This window comes from Tetrao urogallus, assembly GCF_951394365.1.
Source record: "Tetrao urogallus genome assembly, chromosome: 7".
Taxonomy (NCBI): domain Eukaryota; kingdom Metazoa; phylum Chordata; class Aves; order Galliformes; family Phasianidae; genus Tetrao; species Tetrao urogallus.
Genome location: NC_136820.1, coordinates 23,977,112 through 24,004,384, shown reverse-complemented (window position 1 = coordinate 24,004,384; position 27,273 = coordinate 23,977,112). Strand labels below are relative to the sequence as shown.

Below are 27,273 nucleotides of genomic sequence, written 5' to 3'. Positions count from 1 at the left end.
CCGGAGCAAATGATGCATTTAAAAGTGGCAATTAATTTTGTTACTCTACCAGCTTCACCCTCATAGTTTTTGAAGTTTTCCATCTGTTTCAAGTAAACATTTTAAAATAGAAAATACTCCGTATATTTATAATGTTGTGAAAATATAAAAATAGCCACCCATTAAACGTGCAGATTCAAAAACATTTCTTCCTGCAGAGATGAGTTTTCCATACTTCCTCCACTACAGCTGGACATAAAGTACATTGCAAGTCACAGTTTAGTAAGGGAAAGGCCCTCCCTTCTAAGCCATCGGGGAAGCACTAGAAACTCAACACATCCCTAGCAATGTTTCCACTGACCTTTTCCACACGTATGGAAGGCTCTAACACAAACGACCTCCTAATTTCTAAGGCAAGAGCAGTAACTATTCTTACTTTGCAAAAGTTCAAGTCTCTTGAAGTACAAGACAAATTGTAGGACCTTTTTAAGACATTCAGCCCTTATACAATGCCTGCTGGTTTCTCCACAAGTACTATGTTCGTACCTTCTCCTTAGGTCACCTATTCTTAAGTTATTGCAATTCTGAATTATTCACCTTATCCTTACCCTTGATAACTTTAATAGATTCTCTATTAAAAAATTGATTCTACATATCATCTTTGGAACTATCATTCCCAATAAATTATCCAAGACACTATAAAATAACCACTCACTGCTTCTTAAAGATGGAAAAATTCATATTTTCTGCACACTATATGAGTCATGTTCATGTACAGCCTTAGCAAACTGTTGCAGTCAACTGAAAAGTTAAAGTTTTTGATTCAGTTATTAAATAAAAATAATGTAAACTCTCTGCAAGTAAAAAAAGTCTTCTAGTACTAAAAACAATTCATCTTTCAATAAATACGTGTTCTGAATTGTCTGGACTGTCTCATTTAATCAGAAGCCTCAAATCATGAGAAAGCATTATATCTTTATCACATTTCCAGACGATAAATTACAATTTCAAGATGCAAACTGTATATATTTATGCTGCTCTGAAAAATTTGATTTAAATCATAACATTAGACGTTCTAAAATATTTTTGACAAATTCTAAAACAAAATTATTAATAATAAAACCTATTGAAGGTTTGGATTTCATAAGTTTTGCAATAGCAATAAAATCATGCAAGATAATGCATATTATTTTATTCTAATTAGTAAAAGGCCTTAAACATTTCATCTGAAAGCAATTAAATTTGTTTTTAAAAAGATTGAAAATTATTAAAAATACATATAATACATAAAATAATGATACAAAAATAGCATTACTGAGTACAAAACCATAATGACATGAAGTCTAAGTTTATTTTGAATCTAAAAATTGCACTGTTATTTCAACTTTTGTACTACTCCCAGTAGCAGCCTTGTTCAGTGTGAAGTTACTACTCCTTTCCTATACATCATGTCTACCTGGAAACTCCCTGTGGTGAATGCTTTTCATACTTTTTCTATATGGTAATGCTCAGCTTTTGAAAAAGGCTCTCCTCATTCCTCTCTCCCCTTCAGGTTTTGAAATACTTTACCTTGTGGAGAACCTTGCAAAAGGTTACATTTTGCTTTATTTTGATGATCATACCCATATCAAAGGTTATAAGGTACTTGAGTTTCAACAATACAATTATGGGTACCAATTTCAGGAAAGACTTATGCTCCTGAGAACTCAACAGCCTCAATACAATTTATTTTATTTTAAAAAGTCCTTCATCTGGAGTATAACTTCATGACTTCTCACCTGAGAAGTGCAGTAATTCCCCCTGTTCAATCATCAATAGTTCAGTAGCATTATACCTCATATATACATGAAATCAAATACAGTCAGGTCAGCTGTAGTGCTATCAACACAATCTCCTTTAAATACATAATGCTCAGATTACTATTGTTACCAAATTTTACTATGTAGTACACTGCTAGGTTTATTCGGCACTTGCAGTCATGACTTGTTCTTCCGGAGGAATTCCTCTATAATTGAGCATTAGTTATTGTACTGTCAAAATACAATGTTTCCGTAAATTTTAAACAGATAACAGCACTTTCTAGCAAGTGTTTTTTATAGATACAAGTTTATTACCTAGTTAGAAGGGAAAAAAAAAAAAAATTGGCTAGAAACAGTTTTCCTTTTCTAGTTAAAAAATAAAAAAATGAGCTTAACAGAAAACATCCTGCCATTGCTCCCGAAGGAATATTCCCCAAGTACAAAATGAGGAAAGGCCATTTCAGACTGTAAATATTTTAAATCCTGATGTAATAATAAACAGCTATCCTACATATTTTTTTCTAATATAATCTTTGTTATATTTATATTACAAGCATTGATCTTTTATAAGTATTTTTATCTGTTTCTTTCATCTGTGAATGTTGGTTTCAGGTTCAACATTATTAACAATGGCAACAGTCCAGCATCCTGGCAGAAATATGCAGTGGGCACAGATTGCTCTGGTTCCAGGCCTTGCTCATATTTCAGATGAGGAGTGGGCCTGTGCTGTTGAGCTATTATTTTTCCACAAAGATGTCAAGAGACTGCAATGAATAGGCTCCTTTCATTATTCTCTGAAAGAAGAGGAAGACTGAAAGGTTCGTGGTGAATTGTGTCTTTACGTAAATGTCAGGACAAAGTAAGACTCCATGCAAAAACATTTTCTTTACATCTTGGGAAGTCTTACACTAAGAAATACTGCAGAATTGCGTTCATGATGTCTGAGATACTTTAGCGACCACAAAGGATTAATATTTTCTATCTCTTTGCTAACGGGAAGTAAAAAAGGCAGATATTTGCTTGTGGCTAGCTTTCCTTAAATCAAGATATGAAACTGTCAGACTTCAGTTCACAACTGCAGAATGTTATTTGATCAGAAAGACTGGCAGTTAGTTATCTAATGTAAATAATACTGTTTACAGAAGTCTTATTTCCATATAAACACATATACCAAGAGCAGAACAAATCTCTCAAAATCAGTAAATAGACATATGGTTTTTGTGACTTTACCTGTAGACTTAGTCAATGAAGTAAAGTTACATGTGGAATTAACAATTCTTGTTTGCATTAAGAAAAATGTTCCTGAAGTATCAGGTAAAAACACACATATACACACTAAACTGCAATCAGTACCATATTGAGTGTTCTTTTACAAAATGATATTTAATAGTTATTGTACTGTAAAAGTAACTATCAACATAGCAGTGTACAGAGAATTTATAGAATTATTCACTGTTAAGGATTTAAAAAATTCCCTATCTCAAAATTGCTATTAACTACAGTTTTTCAAGAATTCACATAGTTGTCAGTAACTTAAATCTAAAATCTTTCAAAACATTGCAAAGAATATTTTTAAACTAAGTAATAAATAAAATATTCTAGGGGTAAATTTATGACTTGCCTGAAGAACAACAGGCTTACAGTCGAAGTCGCTAATGTTTGGAAACCAAGAGTGTAAAGTAGGGCTGCACTGGGGCTCATTTTGATCTTGTTAATATTTATCATTCAAAGCAGCTGCCAAGAGAGCATTCACCTGTGTCAGACTTGCGTGTTTCAATACTTTGGTTTTAATTAGCGTTCCAAACTTTTCTTTAGAGCAAATCACAGATACAGAGACTTAATATCATTTCCCTGTTTTGGATTTAAATTAACAATACTTCATAGCTACCACTGGATTCTATTTCTTCAGGCACACCTTAATTCTGACTTTACAGCATTGCTTCTAAACCACACAGTAAACATTTTCAGCAATGATACAGATTATAAAAATTTCTTCTGAAGTTAGTGAGAGGGATGTAATCCTTTGAAAGTTAGACACAAGAGTGCTGCTGAACCAATATCTGCAATATTGACTTTAGCGGTTGCTTAGGGGTGGGTTTGGTTTGGGATTTGAATGTTGTTGGGTTTTGTTTTTCTCTAAAATAAGCTGACTTTATTCAGTCACTTGCAATTTTACTTGACTTAGAATATAACATGATCAAAAAGTAGTAAAGACTGGCTCAATATTTGGATGTGGCACCTTTAAGTAAATCTAGCTTGCCAGAAGGAAATTTAACAGCTGTTTGTGGAGGAAGCATCCTTATCACTTAGTCAGAGGAACCAACTGCTTAGCATAATTTTAAAGGCAGCTCCTCTGTCACAAGCATCATCATCCACTTGATGTGTAAAAACCATTTATAAATATTAGCAATCATCTGGCATTTTTCAAAAGAACAGGAAAGTTAATCCTGTTTCCTGACTGAGTTGTGCCTTGCATAATTATATTCTGACTACCTAAGTTTCCCTGCAATTTCAGTTAATTACAGTATTCTTCTTACTTCCTGTCCTAAAGTTATTTGTGTGGTAACCATATCCTACTAGAGTGGAAGATAAAATAAACTTTGTGAATTACTGTGATTCATGCGTAAAATGCTGTGCTATCACCTCACACAAATGTCATGACATATCAGATATTGTTCCCACCTAAAAAATGCGTGAAACTTTTCAGCAATAATATTGACAGTCAGGACACCTCTGAAAAGATGCTTGCATTATTTGACAATAGGTATAAATTAACAAATATTAGTACAGTCATTTGTTTTACATAAGCAAATGAACAATGTAAAATATCTTTGAAGAGTTGTTCTTGTGAACATCTTATATAAAAACATTTTCCTCCAGCACTAATCACTGCCTTTTCATTTCTAACTGAGAAGAGGGGGCAATTTTACCCGATTGTCCCAATAAAAGCCGCTTTTGTCAGTTCTGTGCATTGCAAAATCTTTCTATTTATTTCATAAACATAAGATTTTGAAGCATAAGTTCAGAAGCTACTAGGGTATTTTCAGCACACAAGAGGGTTGTCCAAACCATACTGCAACATTTTAACCAGCAGTAGACAAAAATACAGAATTTCTTAGCGACTGATATGAAAAGATTTCACTTTTGGTGCAAACACTCACTTCGTAATTAATGACAAAATCTCTGCAGGCTTATACGGGACAAGGCTTTATACCCTCAACTATGTAATGCAGTAGCTATTAATCTATCTATCATAAATTTCCTCCTTTCATATTCACCTCCTCATCTCATTCTGAATCCACTTATACTCCTCCACAAGACCCAAGCGCCTACTGTTTTCTGTCACATTCCTCTGCTCCATCCCTCCTCATGCTCCCCCTCATATCCAGTGGTGCTTCTATATCCCACTTGCACATTCAGATCCATAGCCATTTCCTACCTGAATTTCCTATTGCCTGCCCAAGTCTTCTCCCTTCTTGCAATATCTAAAATTTTAGCACTTTTCCCACTGTAGTCTAAATCCTCTCCACTATGATAAAAATTATTTCAATCTTCTTAGATGCAAAAATTAAACCAAAGTAAATTTGTACTCCAGGCACAGAAATCAAAACCTATGAAAAAAATAATACTAGAATTATTTCAGAACCCATACTGCAAATAGAGTCTTTGAGCCATGATAAACATTGCAAGAACAGGCAATGCACAGATGAGCCATCAAGATACACTTGAAAAACAACCAGTTTACTAGCAAAGCTGAACCAAGTGCTTTGTTTCTTTGCTCTCTCATCTCTCTACCAGGATAACTCTCTAGGCAAAAATTTGTGAGGTGATGTTTTGTGTCTGGTGATACCTCCAGATTTTTGTGTCTTTTAGTATTGTCCCTTGTTCTGAGCATTTCAGGACTCTTCAGTGCAGTGTCACACAGAAATTGAAACAAGCTACTTCTACTTGCTTGCAAAGACTAACCTCCAGGTCACGCTCTAGAGCTTATTTATTCTCACTATAACTCGGGATAAATTCATCATCTGGAGAAGAAATTTGAGGTTGGATAACCTGTGTCTTTGAGGCACGGACTTCTGAAATTTCTTAGTTTCTTCCTTTCTAAGGAGATACTAGGCTTCTAATTATATGGCAGATATGTTTCCTAATGTTTACACACACAGAGAATGAGAGCACAAATTTACATAAACAGAATAAACAAACAAAGGTTGTTTCCATTTAAAATTACAAGCCGTAACAACTGTGTGAGTTCACAGTGCTTAACCGTACTTAGCACTTTCCTTCCTGACCAGGAGAATGATCACTGTTTAAAAACATTACGGTTTTCATTAAAAAAATAAAAATAACTCTCAACACACTCCTTTTGGAGTTCCTAAAGGAGCAGTGCCTCACCTCCTATGCACTGCCTATCTGCCGAGGCAGGGGGCTCTTTAGCCTGAATAGGGAGAGATGAAGCCAGTAACAAAACCAGTGCATTGGTGGAAGGGGCCTCCTCCTCCTTACTGCTGGTCCAGTGGCAAGACCCTTTTATCCCTTTCATCCCTCATCAACAGAGGAAAATCCCTTCCACATTAAGTACAATTATAGGCGCAAATTGGCTGCCAATTTCTGAAACTCTGTCCCTTTAAGTTTTAAGGGAGCTGGTTTCCTTTTCAATTTTAAATATATCTCATTCATATGGGAATAATACACAATCAAATCCAATATTTTTCCTACTGCCTAGCAGCTAAGTTATTTACTTGACTTTAACAAGACTTTTCTTTCCTCTTCCCAAGTTTGAGAGCAAGCACAAGCTGAGATGAGCTTTGCTGCTGTACGAGCAGGCAGCAGCTACTTCCAGTAATTTATTTGAAAAGAAGCAGGTCTGTATGTTAGGTGGGAAAGGGAGAGACTTAGCGTAGGCGGGAGAAAGAGGGAAAAAGTCAAGGTTTAAATTTTTGTTGTCGTAAATAGGCAGCTTGAAACACGGGAACAGAAATTAGGAAACCTTCAGAGACTAGAGATACCTATTTCCTACTGCTGGAAAATTAAGACAGTTCCCTAAGCTGCATCTCCCCTAAAAGCAATGTACAAAGAGTGTTAAGTTAGCCACACAGACATAATGGCCCTTCAGAAAATCCCACTCGTATGCTGTGTAAATTTGCATGTGCAATCTGCATCTGTTTTTAAGAAACTAGATCGAAGGCAACACACAAAAGTTTTAGTTTGAACCTCATTATTTTTCCCCAAAATTGCAGAGATAATTTAGCACATTCACTATTTACAACCTTCTTTTCAGAAGGCACAGACACAGGTAGAGTATTCATGCCTTCCAAAATGTAACCTTATACATCTGGCCAGCAAACATCTGGATATTTATCTTCACTCATCATTTCCTTCAGTAAGTCCAAAAACTGTCAGTTATTTCAGCTGAGATTCAACCCAGGGGAGTACAAAAAAAAAAAATTACATCCTTCTTTTGTTCAGGTTTTATAAACTGCTTTTTACCTTTTTCCCTTGGATATCGGCAAGTATAAAAATAAGCAGTCTGGATTCCTTTGACTGTTGCCTTTATTCTGTGAATATGCACTTCTGTAGCCACAGGGAGCATACATATGCAATTGTATTTATAACACAATCATATCTGCAATGCATGTAAAATCTCCTGCATCTTAAAGCAGGCTTTAAGTGTTACGCATTTTACAAAGAATGAAGAGTACAAAATTCAGAGGAAACTGCTCAAGTCACATGTAGGAATTGATTTGTGGATAAACTATATAATGTCAATGAATCTTTCATATTTGGGATAGTCACAAAGCAGGAAATGTGAATAATAAAAAAGCTCTTCCAAAAAAATCTTCACCTGCCCTTGCCATCCTCTCATTTTACAGAGATTTAAGAAAACTCACCTTCACAAAACATGTCTGAGCTTAAAGAATAAACCATCAACAACTATCACTATAAAAAACTTAAATATTACTACCAAACATATCTAAGCAAAGCAATACGTGATAATTTCAGAATCTATCTTTCATCAATAAGTTTAACTTTTCTCGCTTTAATTTTGTTACTTAAATTCCTTACTTTATTTTTCTTAAATTTATTTCTAACTAAAGATTTCAAAATTGCCATCCTGGTATCCATTCTGAAATTATTTTCAGAATATTCTGGGCAAAAGTTCAGACTATGCAATGATTTTTTGAACTGTTCTTTACCTGAGGTTGCTCTCATTTTCCATTTACGATTTCTTTGAACCAGCTTCTTGCTTCCAAATTTAACTCTTCTTAGTGATATTCAAATGCTTTTAAAAGAGCAATTAACCTAAAACTTTTAACAACTTCTACAGAATAAAGAGCAAAAATTAATAACATGACTTCTTAAAATTCTACATTTAATATGAATTTATTTAATGCATACTGTGGGCACATTGCAGACTGCCAACTGCTCCATAGGATTGTGGCAAAGTATTTCTGATTCAGATTTATTTCACCCATGTGGCCAAGGGAAGATGTTAATGATAGCGTACTATCATACTAGCATACATACTTAACTGTGCATTCTCTGTAATAGGTTTAGATTTATCTTTCAACTTTAAATCAACAAACAAAATATATAATTACTAAATTGATGTTTATAATGAAAAAATAATTATTTCAGAACATGTGGACAAGAAAACTTCAGTAAAGGGGAAGACATGAGAGATGGCTTTGACAGAACTGACTGTTCTGGCCTCAAATAATTCCTAATAAAAAAAAAAAAAAACTTCCAGAAAACTTATTTTTTAAAAACACTATAACAATAAAACAATAAAATATTTCCAGTCAAAACTGTCTTACTCTAAAAGACAGATCCATGCAAATAGTATTTTTATTTCTGTAGCATAACATAGGTTAAATTATTGAAAAATTAACAAAAAAAAACCTGAAGTTTTGTTTTTATGATTATAAAGAATGTAGAATGTATTTTGGGACTCAGTATTAATATGATAAACTATTAAAATAAAATAAAAGACAAACATGTAAAATATATGATGCATATATAAAGCATCTTGCACTACTGCTGAAAAATCATTTTCAAAAAAAATCACACTTTTTTCTGTCTCGAATTAATAAGCCTATTTAGAGCTGATGAAAACCATTAAATACGTCAGTAATTTCTAAAATGTTTCCCTATGAAAATTTTTCACATGCACTTCCCTTTTTATACTTAGCAAAAGTTTTGCCATTGCTGAACTAATAGCTATAAAATGCAGAGGTGTGCTCTGTAGCAATGCTTTTGATATACTTAATGGAAACTTAAATTTGATTTACTTAATTGAAATGAATTCTAAGAAGTATCAATGAAAAAAAAATATCATCCATATTTTACAAGCTCTTGTGCCCGGGTAGCTCTGTATTACATTCAGTAATGAATACTCCCAGTCATTTATGCTGATAATCTGTGTAATGATGGCCACTTACATGTCCTTATCAGTGAGGCTGGGAACAACGGTACTTCATCAGAAGAAAAGTTTTTAAAAACACAAGTGAACCAAGCGAGCAAGACCTCAGTACTCTCTGGGACCCTGCAAAACCTCGCCTTTCCTCACACATACATATTAATACGATTATTCACAATTTTTGTTTGCCAGCAACAGGAAGAAATTTTCAGACTACTTCAGCTTCCATTAAGCCATCAAAATAACTAAACCAGACACCAATATCCAGTGCTCCAGTCCAAGTGCCTTGCAGAATCCAACTATGAATATTGTAATAGCTCAGTGATACTTATTCAAGATATCTGTCTTTCATACAGTTCTACCTATAAGAACACTGTAGATACCCTTTTTGCAATGGAATGTTTATATAATTTTTAGAGTATGTTTTATTTTTAAGATTAAAGAAGTAATTTTACTTTTTAAATATTTAACCTCAATTAATTCATTTAGATTTGACAAATAGTAATTCTTGATTAAATCTAATTGAGAAGCGCTGTGGGTTATTCATATATCTTCAGTTCAGTAAGAACTGAAGAAAGAGTATTTAAAGATACTTTAGCTGTTAAAAATAGAAGAAAAACTCTAGTTAGTCTTTTTTGTTGTTACATCTTCCACCAGTACACTATCAATTTAGATAGCATGTGATGCGAGTACTGCAACCTGTATATTCAAAAAGCATTTTGGCAATTTAAACTTTAATTGAGGCAATAAATATGCATTGAGGGAAACATACGCAAAGAACATGTTCCAGATACAATAACATTTTGTCTGCTCCAAACACATTTTAAATGTTAATTGGCAATCTTTAAATAGATAATAAAGTATGGTAAATGGCCTAGATTTTTAGCAAGCAAGAAAAACTAGTACAGACATCCAGCTTCTAGAAATCTAAGCAATATTCTGAAAAGATCAGCATGCCATTTGGTAAACACTCCCAGTCTGCTTAAATAGCTTTCATTTCAGAAATGTTCAGCTTAAATTTCAGAATTGTTATTAACTTAAAAGAAAAAAACATCCTTTACAACGTTTTCAAATTATCATGCAGCTATTCTACATAAGGAACGCACTTCAGTCAGTAAAAACTGAAGGTGTCAATTAGGAATTGGAATTATTTATTTATATCTAGTTCTGAAATTATCTCAGATAGATTGTGAGCATTTGGAAATATCTGTCAATCATATCAGCTGATACAAAGTATAACCAAAAACTACAAATATACACATAAAATATGTATGGATGGATACACACTGGAAAGCTATTTAATTTACAGAAAGATTTGCTAGAAGAACACGTATCCTTGAAAGAAGAATCTATCTAGTCCTAAAAAATGGCTAACTTTATCAATGTCCCAGTGAGAAGCAGAAGTGCAAACCCAAGCCCTAGGAGTTGTTTCATGCCCCAAGAAAGCAGGATTTGCATCTTTGCCTTACACCTCTAGCCATATGTTGCCTTACCTTTTCCCACAGGTATTCTGTGACAAGCAACACATGGCTTCTCCAAAGTTCAGTTCCACACGGTTTGAAAAGTGATTTCAATGAAATTTCAAATGCACCATTTTTAATTGCAAAGTACTTCATAGCAGCTCTTAGTTCAAGTGCAGCATCAGATCTAAGAAGTAGTACTCTGTACGTTTCTTTCTCCATTTTAAATCTATACAGGCTGACAAACAGCAATAATGACCAGGCAATTTTTACTAGCACAGCAGGGGAAACACAACTCCTTTTTTTTTTAAACAGAAGAAGCACAAGCATCAAAATGGGCCATCTGTTTTAGTAATGCCTTTTATTTCGCTAGGACTCTGCTTCTACTTTAAGTGACAAAAAATAGTTACCAATGCTGCCGTTTGATGAATTTTATGACTTTTGCTTTTACTCTAAACCTAATTCCTTACAATTCCATTTTCATATAAGAAATTAAAAACTGTTGTTACATTTGGTACCTCTTACTTCTGATCTGCTGATTTCAGCAGATTGGTAAAATATAGAAGGGTCATAAAAAACAAACCTTCCCCCTTATAGACCATTCCTTTAAGCCTACGACAAAGTTCTTTAGCAAGTATGCAAATATACTTATCAGAAACATACAGCTACCATCCCCAAAATCATTGAAACTGGTTTAGGACTTTTTTTTTTTGTGCTTTGGATGAAGCAATTTGTATGCAACTTATTTAGGAAATACATATTAATTTCTCTCTAAATTAGTAAGAAGCCTTTTGCTGAAATAAGTAACACGGCTTAAAATTATACCGAGGGAAACAAGAATATATGTTCTCTTGTGGGTTTTCACTTACAGTAAGTATATATTTCTAACTTTAAATACGTAGCTTACAGACAAGAATAAAGAAAAATAAGACAGATGTAGCTGAACTTTTCCATGAACTTCCAAACACAGTTACTCTAAACTTGTGAATTCACTTGTTCAAAGACAGCTGTATAGCATTTGAGAGGTCAAATAGTATATCTACTAGAAATACTCCTCATATTTCTCAGGTAAAGCGCCCTAAGAACAAAATCCACAAACTACTGCAGTACTAGTTTCTCTTGCTCCACACTCACCAGATGTAAAAAAACTCAATTCAAAACTTGAATAATCACACTTACATTTATTAAGATATTATAGAACAAAGTATTATGCACCATTTCATTGGTTTTCAGCAACACACTGGGAAAACTATGTCAAATGAACTGTTTCTTCACAGTGTTAGATATTTTCACCTTCATGTCTCCAGTCTGAGACTACAAAGGGAATTTTTTTCCCTTTCAAAATGTACAGACTAGAGGGCAGCAGTAGCCAAGGTTATGAATGTTTGAAGTCATCTGTCTTTCTGAATGGTCGTCCCAAGTTACATTATAGAAACTTCCTTCTCCCATTTCACCCCAGAAGATACTTGTTTGTGCTCAATGACATTTCTATCAGGTTAATTCAGTAGTCAGACACATCACTATGATCACAACAGACATATATGCAACATATGCATATTTCTTCATTTTACCCACTCATTTAATGTATACACTGGGTGAATTCCCTTCGGGAATCCCAGAAGACAGTCAATTCACAGATGATTTGGAATTCATAATAAACTTCAGAAAATTTAGGTTTTACTACCTTAAAGAGAAAAAAAAGATGAAAAAGAACAAAGACTTTACCCATGGACTTCAATATGTAAACATATTTATTGTGCATTTTCTAATGTTTCATTGTAAAAAGCATGTTACTAACTTGCTCTTTGACAAGATGATCCAGAACTTTTCCTCTAGTCCATGCACTCACGGACAACCTCAGGCTCTGCATATGGGAAAAAGATGAGACTGCACTCTCCAGACACCCACAGGTATCTCTTGTTAATGCATGTCTATATAGAGAGCCTTGACAAGGACAATGCATTATGTAAATCCTCAAAGCAGGATTTCAGCAGTGCTTAAGAGGAGCATTAACTCTGTGCTGGCCCCTTTCCCAGCCATAAGAAAAGACGACTAACAAAGAAAATGGAGGAATATGGTTTCTTTTTCATTTTGTACTGGGGAACTTGCCAGACCTCATGACTGCGGGAGCTTGAGAAAAGATAAACAATGCTGAGAGAAGATGGAAGGAAATGCCATCTGAATTTTTGCTATAAAAATTGTGTCAAAAAAAGTCAGTTCACACTTTTATGAATATAGATTCATTATGTTTAAGGTTAAGAGATACATGGTCTCTGACATCTTACAAAAAAGTACTTTTATTCTTGTACCAAAGCTTAATTCACAATAGCCGTCAGGATCTATGAAAAACAATTATAACATATTTGAAGAAAACATGCAAGAATCACAGCAAGTCTTTAGTAACTTCTCTCCTTATATGCTTCCATCATCCAACTGTGAAAAGCTTATGCCTTCTCAGAGTAGATGCTGAACCCAGATCACCATGCTTAATTCCTCACCTATAGCAACAAGCTATATGTACTAATTTCTCCTCTGGAGCACAGCTTATAGTAGCTCTAAAAAGCCAAGAGTCAGCAGTCAATCCCTTTTTCTGCAATCTAACCCATCAGAGAATTTGTTATTACCATCAATCTTAGTACCCTCTGGCATATAACACACTTAGCAAATCTATTCACTTGTAATCATCTTCTGAAGATTCAGAACTGAGAATTAATCAAATATTTTCTCTCATTCTCATCTTCTAAACTCGTCAGATCACAAGAATTTTCCAGCAAGTCACTTATCTCACAATTTCTAAAACAGAACAGAAAGAGGTCTGCGATATCCGCGTGTGCTACAACACATTTAACGGCCAAAATACATCCACCTCAAATCAGCACATTATTCTTGCCAATATACAAGAAATCAATTTTTTACACAATACAATACAATAGCAACCTGAAAACAATACAAGCAAGCTCCTATTATTCTGCAGGACTCTGGACCACTTCACGTCAGGAAGCCTGATTGCAGCTGAGGGTTTTTCAGAACAATCTTTTCTCAAACAAAATGTAGACTTGGCTGTCAGCAGAAGTGGTATCATTTTGGTTTGGTGAGACTGAGTGTTGGTCTTCTGCAAACTTACTGCCCACTCTGAAAATTATATAAAAGGAGCACCTCTTGTTTCTGAGAAGAAATGTAAAAGATATGGTTGTAAAAATAAGGATATAGAAACAACAAAAGTTGTAATTTATTTACAGTGGAATTTGATGGCAGGGAATGAATCATAATCACATGAACTCACTCTATTTATTTTTAATTCATGTTATGCTGTCTGCAGGTATTAGATTAGAATCAATGAGAAGACAGAACAGAAAATATGGCAACCAGCTATGGCTTTTGCTATTTTTTGTGAAGCAAGCAGAGTCAACGTTTTAATATCTTGCTCTCCCAAGCCTGTTTAAATAATAAGAAAAAATAACAACTGCCAGAATGACAAAAAATGTATTCTCTAAAATTCACAAAAAAACAACATTTTTCTCTTAATCACTGAGTATCAATTCCCTTTGCAATCAATACAAGCTGTGACAAGAAAAAGAGCACAGCTTCATTCAAGCACTTGACAGCTTCCAAAGTTTTCTGTCTTTCATTGGGGCTGAATTAAACATGCTAGATAAACTATATGCTATATAATCTATAAGCTTACAAACAAAACAAAACAAACTAAAAAAAATACTCACCACCCAACCATTCCTTTGCACCCCAAATGGAGCCTCTGGCATGCAAGAGAATATTTTCATTTACTGCTTTTCCAAGGGAAATGAAGGTTTTTCTGAAAAGAAAACCTTGTGTTCCTGACCATGTTCCCAATAACAAAAGTCAGACAGCATTTCAAGGGAAATTCGTTATAGTAAAACTTAAATCCCTTAAACCCAAAATTATTTCAATATACTATCAATTCTTAATATAAAATCTACTTAACAAGTCCATTTTGATATACTGACTTCAGACAAGCACATTATAAAATGCAGATGAAAGGAGCACTTCAAAGGGAGGAATGGGTCAGATAAATAAAGATGGCATGATCATATGATTCCAATACACTCTCCAAAAATGAGTGGTGAATATAAATGCTGAAAAAAAATTTAGGCTCTACTGTCTCCTTCTTTAACAAGCTTGGAAGTTCAAACTCATCTTCTCATTGAACAGTAAATATAGCATTGTGCTAGCATCCAACATGCTAACATATTAGCATTATTAACTGCATACATGTATGATTAACAAAAATATTTGGACTGGTTTTTACTCTTGCATATCCTTATATTTTTAACAGCATGAATCATGAGTCATTGTCTGTCCCCATTTATCCATATATGGTTTATAAGGATGACTTATCCACCTGTGCACTACTGACTCAAAAAAAGCCTTTTCTGTTCCCCCTAAAATCTCCAGATACTGCACAGATTCTGTGCAGTAAACATGGCTTACACTGTCTCAGTCCTTGATTAGTGGGCAATTCCTGTACCATTGCTAAATTGACCCCATGATGACTGAAAAGAGTTAGCTTTCTCTCTTAGGAAATCCAAGAGAATTCTCTTTCTAGATACAATTTCAATGATTTCATGTATGTAGTCACCACACAGCAGGTTTTTCAGAATTCACTGGGTGATGTAATGAAGAACAGCTAGGAATTGCTGAATTGTTCTATGAAATTGTAACTAAAGATGCTTATTGGGAAAAGGGGCAGAAGCTACATTACAGGTAAATAGGGCTAAGAGAGACCCTATTTTAGAATTTTAGAAAGTTAAAAGTTCTAATTATTGGAAATCTTAGAAGTCCTCCTCAGCACACTCAGCTGAAACATTCTGCCACAGATTGTAGGCATGGCCTTTTGAGGGCAAAGCCAAAACGACTTCTTGGGGTTTCTTCTTTGCCTTCTGACTCCTCAGAAGTTTTTTCAGCCAAACACTTGGTCCTATGGAGTGGGGGAATATGAAGAGTTCAGAGACTTGCTTCAGAATATGCCTGATTTATTTCTTATCCACCATAAATAGAGAATTATTAAGAGACACTCCATTAACTCAAAAGTTTACATAGCAGCTGGAGAATCCAGCTAGAATATACTTATCAGCTGATGCCTGTTTCATGTGCACCACACATAACTCAAAGCATAGGCTGATATTGGCTCAGGCTGCTGCTGACAGGGACCCTGTCACGTATCCCTTCTGCAGCTGACACGGCCGCCTCGAGCCTGGCAGAACAATGCAGCCGCCAAGGTTGGCCCAGCCAAAGGAAACTTGCTTCTCACAGGTTGTCTGAGGGGAGGGACACTGAAGCAATGGAAATTCCCCAGCAGTAAAGGAGAACAAAAGAAAAGGTGTTGGAAGCTGCTGTTAGAAAGAGACAGGCTCTCGGAACCTACCGACTGCCAAACCAGTCTCCCAGGGCCTGAAAGCAGAGAGAAGAGACCCCAAACCGTCCTCAAAACCCACTGCTCATCACCAACCTGTCTCTGAGAGACAGCTCCTTGTTTTTGCATAGACCTGGAAGTCTCTAGATTTCCTTCCCTGATTAAAAGGTGTGGCTGCTGAAGAAATTAGTTTACAGAGTCTCTAAATTCCTTACTGCCGCTATCACATATCTGCCACAGACATATCAGTGAAGCCAGAGCTCAGGGAGGAGCGTGCTCCACCACAGCTAGAGCTCTGCGCTGCCTTGGGACCAGCAAATCCCATTTTCCAGCAGGAATAACTCTGCAAAGGACTCTGCACCTGGAGAGGAAGCTTGAGGAGTAATCCATATATGCTAGATCAAAATGTCTGCTAAAAATCCCCTAACTCACGCATATCCTTCCCCCCATCCAAACAAAACAAAACAAAACAAAACAAAAAAAAAACACAAAAAGCTGTTATTTTACAGCTTATTTTCTTTAGTAGTATGGCCATACTGATTGTTTCTACTGAAACAATGGAAAAAATTACAGCGACTTATAAATTCATTAAAACACCAAGAGAAAAAAACAGTGGCTAACTAAATTCTCCCATTGACTGCCATGGCTTTTGGATCAGGCCCAGAAGAACACTGGAATAAGTGGTGAAACATTTTATTTTCTAACTTTTCAGTAGCTACTGCAAACAATGGAAAACACGAGCACATACTTAGAATAACTTTATCCTTTACAAAAAAATGAGGTCACACCTAAAAATACTTCCTCTTGTTTCTGTATAACTTCAGTTTATGATAATAGCTATTACACACATATAGTGAAGAGGAAAAAATAGCTTCCCAAGTACTGGGTAAAAACTTGATATTCCACATTAGAGTTTCTGCTCCAGAGGAAACTCTGAAGTCTGAAAGGATTCAGCTCTTTTATTTAAATAGGAGAATGAATAATCCAATTATTGGAAGGACAATGTGAAAATAAGGTAGTAAGTAGCTGCGAGTTTGTCTTATCAAAAAATTGCTTGGAGACAGGAAAAGCTATGTGATAACGACAAAATTTCTCTGAACTTTAGTTCTTCATTTTGAAACAATTAGTGCCATTATTTACATCCCTAGACAAAGTCCACACAGTTTGAATTTCCTGGGATATATACATGTGCTACTAATTTGTAACTGCTCTAGAATCCAAGCCTGAATCATCAGGCCCTGTCACTTTCTAGCACAAGGGTGTGTTTGTCCACTTATACCAGAGACTGATCCAGCATCTCCACATCTCCAAATGCGGAGATATTTTTCAAGAATTTACATTTTAAAAGCATATCCTACATTCAAATTTTCCTTTCCAACTTCCGAATCTATCTACTTTTTGCAGCTGTGTTGCCTTGTTCCAGATATTATCGCTACTCAACCAGAGGAAGACTGTTGTTTATGCTAAAATCCACATTTAGAGTGATTTTTCTACAACGCTGCATCAGTTCCCTGCTGAGAACACAGACTTGACAGCAGGCAACATTCCTGCAGCCTCCAGAAAACTAACTTAACTTTTACAGATAGCTCAGTGCTGACCTTCTTGAGCCATGAACAACATTGTACACGTTTTCCATAGCATCGTTACGTACTGAGAGAGCTGTCTTGGATTTTAATTCTAAAACTGCTAGCGTGATTCATTTCTAAATACGCAGTCCCAATGTTCCTCTCAAAATATAGAGAAGCAGATGAAAGTGAATTCGCAGTTGCTGTAGGAACAGAAAAACGTGCAACTGCTTTAGAAAGCATAGAGCTGATCCTGCTTCTTTCTCTGGCACTAGGTATTTTACCACTGACTGGTGAAAATGGAGTCAAGATAGCAATTTTCTAACAATTTCAGGCAACGATTTTTCAGCTAAAAACACAGGAATATCCTCCCACCCTGGTCCAGTCCTCAGCCAGAGCCGCAGCCCTGCCAACACTGTTAATGTCATTGTTTGTGAAGCGTATTCCCAGTCTCGCGCACACCCACGCAGGGCTCCAGCTCCCAGCCACGATGTCCCCCCGGCACATTGTTCCAGCTCCCCACGCTTCCTCACCTCCTGCCCCGTCCCCCTGCGAGCCCTGGCCCCCCACACCATTGTTTGTCCCCCTGCACCCACCCTGCATTGTTCTCCCCACCTGGGAGGGACCTTTCCTACCTCCCACTCCCCACAGAAGTTCATGCTTTCTCACCCACTTCCACATTCTCCACACACCTATTGGCATCAAAACATTTTCACTTTTTGAAAGCATGTTACATAAACTTTCATTACAACATTTCACAGCTTTTATGGGTTGTGGGCACTCTGCCTTGAGAGGCCCAGTCCAAAATACGAAACAATAAGAAGACTTGTACTTCTTCACTCCAGGCTTTTGTAGCAGTACTAATCTTAGGCCTGATCTAAGTGTTACTGGACTTGCAGACAGAACACAAAAGGATAGACCAAACATACACTGTTACCATAGAAGGAAAATACATAATGTATACAAAGAGAAATTGACATTATTATGCTCTCACAGTATACAAGAACGGAAGTAACTGGCATGATTTACACAGCCTCCACTGTTACAATAAATACAGGTTGAATCCTTTTCAAATTCATGTATAAGGCCAAGTAAAATAAAATTAAAATAAAATAAAACTTAAAATGTACTTCTCAAAAAGAGAATAGTAATAACATGCAAGTCAAGCATTAATTATAGACAGGATATATAAACGTAAATATAAACATATGTGGGTGTGTATATACATATGTACAAAATGTGTGCCTATCTAAACACAGAGTACAAAAATACTTTCATTCATTTCTCAATTATGTAATTATTAATATTTTTTTCCATTCAAAATGAATAGAAACAGATGAAGCTATCCAGATAGCCTATCACTGTTTTGGCCACCTTGTTTTCTTTTACACTTAATTTTGTATGAAGCTGTATTTTTCACATAGGCATATGGGATACTATAATACACAAATTATATTTGCTTCCCATTCTTTTCCTGTAAGATGCTACTTTAGCTTTGCTACTTTCAAAAATATACTCCCTCTTTTCATGAAATCATATCTATTAGACAAATAGTATGATTTACAAACTGTACATCAAGCTTAAAGTATCAGTGAATCTTCGTTAATCCTTGAGAATAAAGCGGCTAAGCATGCCCAAAGTAGATTAGGCATAGAAACAAAAATAAATACTTCATTCTATTCAGAAATATTTAACACAGTTGATATTTTAATACACAAAAAGCTCACACTTACCATGACTGATGCGGTGAAACCAGTAGTATGCGAAGTCCACTCCCAGAAATGTCAAATACCATGTCCACGGTGAGTCCCAGGGCAGTTCAAAGAGTTTGTAGTTATTCCATACATAGATGTAACTAACTAGGTCAACACTTCTGAATAAAACACTGAAACAGAAAACCAAATAGTTTTATCAGTCTATTTACCACAGGAGTCTTTTTGTAACACACATAAACTGTGTCCAAGCCTCACAATCTTTGTCAAGTAATAAAAACAATACTGACTTCATAGATCTGAAGGAACAGTACTACTGAGTTTTTTAAAACAAGCTCTCACCCACTCATCACCTGCATTTTGGCATGAAGCATGCTCATTAAGCAGTCGTTCCTTCCAGGTGGCACAGTGCTTCTGTTCTCACCTGCCTGGAAGAAACTCATTAATTCTCAAGTTCGAAGTAGTGGCAATCATTTTCAATTCAAACTCAAATGTATGATTATTGTAAAAGAACTAAAATCTTTACCTTAATATTGTAAATATGATGCAGTTAGATATGAGACTGAGGATGAGTAAGAGAAATTACTAGAGAATCTTACAGGCTCAAAAACTGTGCCCATGAGAACCTAATGAGTTTTAACCAAGGCAATGTGCAAGGTGTTACACTTGGGTTGAGGCAATCTGAGATAGGAGTACAGACTGGGAGAACTCGCTGAGGATAGTCTTGCAGAGAAGGACTTGAGGTTCCTGATGACAAAAAACTGGACTTGAGCCAGTAGTATTTGCTTGTAGCCCAGAAGGGGAATGGCTTTAAACTAAAAGACAGGAGATTTATGTTAGATTCTAGGAAGATATTTTTTACTCAGCAGGTAGCAAGGCACTGGTACAAGCTGCCCAGAGAGGTTGTGGATGCCCCACCCCTCAAGATATTCAAGGCCAGTTTGGACAGAATCCTGGGCTGATCTAGTGGCTGGCAACCCCACCCATGGCAGGAGGGCCTGAACTAGATGATCTTTAATGTCTCCTCCAACCTAAGCCATGATATGATTCTACGATAATTCCTTTTCTGAAGTTCCTGACAGGTTCAGCTGAGTTCAGTATAGAGTGGATTTAATGCTAGGATTGGCACACGGAATATGTGAGAGCTCATTCTGAGGATGCCATTTGTCTCTGTCCATACCTGCTCATTTCTGTGTCACTATTTTTCATGTAGATGATTTCAGTGTTTTAGTTTACTGCACAGCCCCCCAAAAAACTTGAATCAACAGAACTAAGAGGACATATTATATCCTTTCTCTTCCAAAAGCTTGTTTTACAGCCTGGGAAAACACTGATATGTCTTACTGGCCATGTAGAATTGTACTAAACATTCTTGAAAATAGTATGATCATGCACTGTCCTTTTCAGTAGGCGGACTGAAATAGGAGGGAATCTCAGAAAATGTTTCCTTTTCAAGTCAAGAACCATGCTCTCACTGAACTTTGTGGTCATCTTCATATTTTCACGGAGACATATATTCAGTACTTCCATGCCTCCAACATTAATTACTTCTTTCCATAATGGTATTTTAAATAAAATTATTAACAAGAAACAAAGTAAGCTAAAAATCCAAAGTTTCCAATATTGGGCATCAAGTAGGATAGCATTACATCCTCCACATCATGCAGAGAAGATGAAGGAGGTGCTCCTTGGGAAGATGAGAAATAATGTATTTTCCCCGGCCAGCTGCGATACCTTACCCGCAACAAACTCATTCCTACACCTAATACAAATAAACCAATCCATGTTTTAGGCAAAAACAAAATGGCAACAAAACTCAAACATTTTCATTTTGGCAACAGGCAGATTAAAGATTTCTCTTAAGTTGCAATGGCAGGTGTATCTGCAACTTCAAAAAATCAACTGATCTATGCCCAGAAGTTGGACCTTACACACCTGGAACATGTTTAATTTTCATAAGAGCTGTGTTCTATAAATATTTTTAAAGAAGATTATATATGTCCAACCAGATTTTTGCTATTCACCTCATGAGGCATCTGTAAAGGTTAGTATAAATTCTCAATCACTTTCACAACAGGTCAGAAGGGAGCTGATATTATTCAAACACAAAGAAATTGGCATTTCTTAACATCTTTTCAATGGCCAGGAAATTTAAAACACCTTTTGCAACATACAGTATCAGTTATTATTAGGTACTGTTTTCTTACTTTATTCTTTTGCTTTTATTAACGTATAATGCCTTTGCAGTACATCCAAAGATATGTGGACTGGTACATTTTCTCCATTTTTGATCAGCTTTCAATATTTCACCCTTGAGTCTTTTTTTTTTTTTCTTTTCATTTTTTCCACAAGTTGAGGCCAAGGTGTAAAACTTGAGCTACCCTTACAACACATTTTTTATGTGTAATTTGCTGTACAAGTCAGAATTTGCTTATTCTTTCCTTCATGCTTGAATCACAATTCTACAACACATACCACTAGCTGATTACTATAATTAATTTGGAGCAATCAATCATATCACTGTGCAATGCTGGAGAAAGAAGAGTTGCTTAGCTAAGTTTTTTCTTTTTTTTTTTTTTTTTTAATTTACAGTGTGATAGATAGAAAAGTCCAGAGCTTGCATTCAATTACAACTCCGAAAGTTCACTTGGAGTTTTAAAGGTTTATATTGCCTATTTTTTCTCCCTCAAGTTCAATTTTCACTTCTTGAAAATACTGAGGAGAACTTAAGAAAACGTTTTCCTCATTTAAATGTTAGTTTTTAACCATAAATATGACAGAAGTAGATAGCTAAGACTTTTGTCATCTAGTCCAATCCTCTGCATAAGGAGTAATAAATTCTAAAACAGAGAGATTACACAGAAAACCTTATTATATACATTACATTGATTAGTCTTCTTGGATTTTGAATATTTCTACTGAAAATTTTCTTATGATGTACAAAGTAGGCACTTAGGCAACTGTTTTGACTCAGATAGATGGGTTTTCTCTCTTAGTTTCTAAAGTTCATACATACTTTATTTAAAGGTGACAATATTTGTTTTAATAAACCATTTCCCCTTTCTCCTTCCACTGGGTCAGATTATCACTTCCTCTGATTAAAAAAGTCCAAGAAGGAAATTCTGGGAGATGAACTCTCCATGTGGACACGAAGATCTACTTACAGTAGATCCCAATGGGATAATGAAGGAGGGAAAAGGTGGAGAAAATTCAACTGGAAGAACAGGCGGCTGACTCCTGGCAAAAATAACCTGTAAGTCCTGTTTTGCTTCCTCCAGCTCACAGATCAACCTTTGAGCCTGGAATCAGCTTTCAGAAAAAGTCTTCCATGGTCCCCAGGACAGTCAATGAAAGTGAGAAGGATCAGGGGCAATAGCTGTTGTCTCTCTAAGCACAGGGAAAGAACTGTATATTGAAAGTGAAGTCCGCAAGGAGACAACCTAGGCTCTTGCCACTGCTGCAGTCACCACCTCGCATCACACTGGGACTCGACCTGGGGCCCCTGAGCTAAAAAACACAGCTCTACAGCTGGACCTACAAAGCCTCAGCTCTCAAGAGCTTTAACAGACTTGCATCCTTGGAGGTCAGACACAGAGGGAAACATGTTAAGACACCTCGGTCAGGAGGTTATATTATCATTAAAAATAGTGAGGTATTACTAATACATTGTTTCCCTGGGTTAAACAAATTAAGTTTTCCCAGCCTGATTCAACTACATCAATGTAAAGTTTCAAAATGTTGAACAAAGGCAGTTTCTCCTCTGTAATTGGAAATTATTCAGGCTATATACGTAACAGCAGGATATATGAATAATTAAAAGGTCTGTAAGCTTTTGTTTCAGCATGGAAACTGTAAGGATTTCCATTTCCAAAGACCCTCATAGAGCTTTCTTTTTCAGATGAAAAATTGGCTCCAGTGAGAAATAAACATTTTGATAATATGAATTCAGTAAAGAAGAGAAAGGGGAAGGAGGTAGAAGAGCCTTGAGAAAATGTCCATTTACAAAGCAAAGCAAACCTTCTGCAACTGAAATCCCCTTTTATTTCCTGTACAGGTGCCAGGTTTTGAACAGACACCCAATTTATTACCTTGTCAGCTGACTTATTAGGGTTGACACAAATCGAACTGAAATATGCCTGACATACTGCAGTCAAGGCTTTTTTCACACTTTAGCATAAAGCCAAACTTTCCACAAGATGGAGGGAAGGGGAGAGGGAGCTGTGGGAGTTCTATTCCCTGTTTTCTATCATCAAGATGAATATGATCCTCTCCCATTCTTAATATGCAAAATCAGTCATGAAATAACCTAAGGCTAAAAAATAATTCACCAAAATGATACATCTGGGAAATGATTATCAGGCTCTGGAAAGCCCTTGATTACAGGAAATAGCACCTACATTTTGAAAAAATGTTCCCACCAGACACAAAAGCTGAATTAAATGCTCTCCTCTTCCTCAGTATGGCTTTCTTCTCTGGCATTTTAGTCTAAATAATGCAAATCCCTGGTTTTCCTCATGTGGAAAAAAATATTATCAATTCCAAAGCAAAGTGAAATAGAGGTAAATTTGGTATTCCTACTAGCTGTGCTACATGCCCTCTTAGTCAAGATGTCATCTTACAGAGCTGACCTGTTTTTCACCAGACCTGATCCTGCTACACTTTCTTTTTTTGTCCTCCAATTCAAGACACCAGTGTCTAATAGTGGGTGGTATCAAACACGAAAAAAAACAGGCTTTGGAAGCAAAAGGCATTATCTTTATTCTTAATATCTCCTGCCTGTATAATTTGAGTCATTTATTCTTTTCTTTGCTCTTTCATACATAAAGAAGCAATCAATTTAAAAAAAAATTAATATTAAATATATAAAATATTTTTGTCAGAAATTCCACTGCCTTTCACGATACAACGCATGGCAATAACACCTCTCATCCTAACTTCATATGCAGTCCTTTGGTAAATTTATGTACAGGTTATCTTTTAAAAATTTTAAATTCTTTATTTCTGTACACCTGTACTTCTGACAAGGAAGCTTGTTCTTCTTCCTTTATAAAATGGAAATTGCATTTCTTAGATCTATTTATACCTAGCCAGAAGGCTTAGCGGTAAAATGAGTTCCAGTAAATTCAGGACATGCAGTGTTAGGAGATACTAAAACATCATTTTACATGAAGCAACAGACCTGATGTTTAAATGTTTGTATAAATAACACCATGCAAGTGTAACATAAGAGCTTAGTATGTTCTTTTGATAAAGAATTTTAATCTCTCCTACTTGCTGAAGAGTGGCTATTCCACTGAAGTCAGCAAATCTGCATTAGCATTTGAGTTAGATTAGGAACAAGCCTATTATATTCTCAAAAGTCACATAGGCAGAAGTTATGAGTTATCTAGAACAAACAAAGAGGTAACACAACTGTTCTCATAGTCAAATAGCTTCAGTGAGATATAGTGCATCAAATGTTGGAGTAACAAACATTTACATAATTTTTAGTGAACAGCTTTTGCCACGATTCTGAATTTTTCAAGTCATAGTTTGTTGTTCACACAAGAGTAATAGTTTCATTAATTTAGAAAATTACGGAGAAATTTTTCCCCAATTTCCATAACGCAGCAAACGGTTAGCCAGTTCTAAAAATGCTACCCCGGTGCTCCATCTAGTGGAATTCTGATTTAAGCCTAATAAATGTTTTAGCAAAGACCAGTACTTTACCCAGAAAAGTACCTTACATAGTTTGGAGTAGGTGGTTTCTAAAAAAAGAATTGCATGCATGCTCATGAAATTTACCTTACTGAAAAATATAGAATGAAAATATATGCAATAACTAAAGGTTTTGAGAAAGTTATATATTTTGTGAGCTTCAGAGATTACTGAATTTAATAACATGTTTTTGATAAGAGTCAACTCAGTTCGCAGCCTGTGTTTTCACAGAAGACCACAAATATATCTGAGAATAAATGTTAACAGATGGTTTTTACATTTCAAGTCATGCTGGGTGCAAAACTGGGCTCTGATATTTATGAATTCAGAGACCTTTATTTGGGCCACTGTCTAGAAAACAAGAAGTGATGCAGTACTAAAAATGTAAACAAATACAAATTCTGAAAACTGCTGTCTCATTATTAAGAGGTTACAACTCAAAAGAGCGATTGGCTTCCTGACAGGTTTGCATGAAACATGGCAAGCTCTTGAACATCGTCGTAGCGACTAGTTGTTTCAGTCAATTAGTTTGAGAACATCCTGATTCTCCTAAGACTCTCTCCTATATTCTGCTCTTTAATGCTTAGTACCTTATACATCATTTCATTAGAAACTCCGGAGCCTTAAGCTCTGGCTCAGAGCTTTCCTTAGTCATCACCAGAAAGTAGCACGCTACGCACACCAGGCTGTCCACAGCTACTCACTGGTACTCCTGCACTCTGCCAGGAGTTGTGCTCACACAGATGCTTTCCAGCATGTCTCAAACAAAACAAATCAGGTTTGCAAAATTCTCCGTTCAAACTCCTGACTGTCACCAATCTGCCCAGGGGAGTACCCACCACTGCCACAGGTGGAGATGGTAACAGGGGTGCAGGGAGCTGGTGATGAACATATGATGGCAGGCAGGAGGTTCTGGCGTCTTTTACGGGCACAGCTAGATTCAAACTTTTGCAAAGCCAGTGTAGCTTATACCAGATTTATAAAGCTGTGTTAAACCAGGACAGCAAGAAAGTAGCAATATTCATGAGGATTAAATAATCAAGTATTTACTGAGTTACCCCCACTCCATTCATTGATGATGAAGTAGGCCAACAAGAAAAAGGAATTAGAGCAAACCAAGATTGTTCATGTATAGTTCCTGCTACAAGCTTAGTTGAACTGAATTAGAAAATTCCCTTCCAGAGTCAGGTCTGCCTGCTGAAAATGCTGCCAATTCCCATGCACAGCCATACCCACTTTGTGATGCTGTTTATCCTATTCTAATTGCTTTACCTACAGAGAATTAGTGACTTATTTCAAAACTTATTCTTACAGAGCTGTGAGGGCTGTGACCTTTGGCAAAATGTGGGAACAATTAGCAGAGCATATGAGACAGTGCAGCCAGGAGGATATTATTATGAAATACATAACTGTGCAACTTATTTGAAGAGAGGGAGGAATGGGATGGTGAGTAGATTCTGTCTCTTCAAGCTTGTTATCTATTAAAATTTTTTTATGGAAACGTCTATTGACAGGCAGTATCCAAATTGCCATAGACAGCTGCTAAAGTTGTGGAGTTGTATGCTGCTTCAGTGGAGACTAAACCAGTCAAGCTGCTGGCTGCTAGTTCTGCTCGCCTGCCTATCTCTCTGCAGTTAAGCAAATACCTTTTGCTCCTATACTGATCTGAAATGCCTTAGCAAGGGATCAGATAGACATCTTAACTAACACAAGAGAAAGGGATGACTATGTCAGTGAACATAGGAAGAAGTGCAGTAGCCAGAAGTACGGTTGGTGTAGAGGCTCAGCAGCCTTGCTATTTAATCAGGTTAAGCGATTACCTTCCCATTTTGGCCCCATCTGCTCATCACTGCCCTAAGTCTGGTGGTTACCAGCCCTCAGACCTGCCAGCATAATTGCATGCATAGCTGCTCCCTGACCCAGCTCTGTCAAAATGAATGCAGCTGAGGTTAAACACCTCTTTTATAGTTCTTGGGGGGCTTTTGTTTCTGCTTTTAGCTGGATCACTTTGTCAGGACCAGGTTAGGGAGCAATTAAATGCGCAGTTATGTTGGCAGATCTGAGGGGGCAGCTGGACCAGAAGCAACACATCTGACCATGGTCTAAGTAAACAGTTGTCCAAAGCTTTATTCAAACAGATGTGGAAAAAAATGTAGCTAATAAGTCTTGAAGTGAAATTTTAATTTACAAGAGACTGCATATATCAAATTTTCTTCTAAGAGATACAATCACTAGCTTAGGAGATGATAATTTTC

The 27,273-nt window shown here is 36.1% G+C and overlaps 1 protein-coding gene across 1 annotated transcript in view; it reads right to left on the bottom strand.

Moving 5' to 3' along the window:
* Positions 1–27,273, bottom strand: part of AGMO (alkylglycerol monooxygenase) — a gene marked incomplete at both ends in the record, with an annotated part of 178,403 nt that overhangs the window by 139,963 nt on the left and 11,167 nt on the right. Inside the window, 1 exon segment of the mRNA XM_079538575.1 lies at positions 19,343–19,494. Within this exon segment, the coding sequence (XP_079394701.1) occupies positions 19,343–19,494 (152 nt within the window).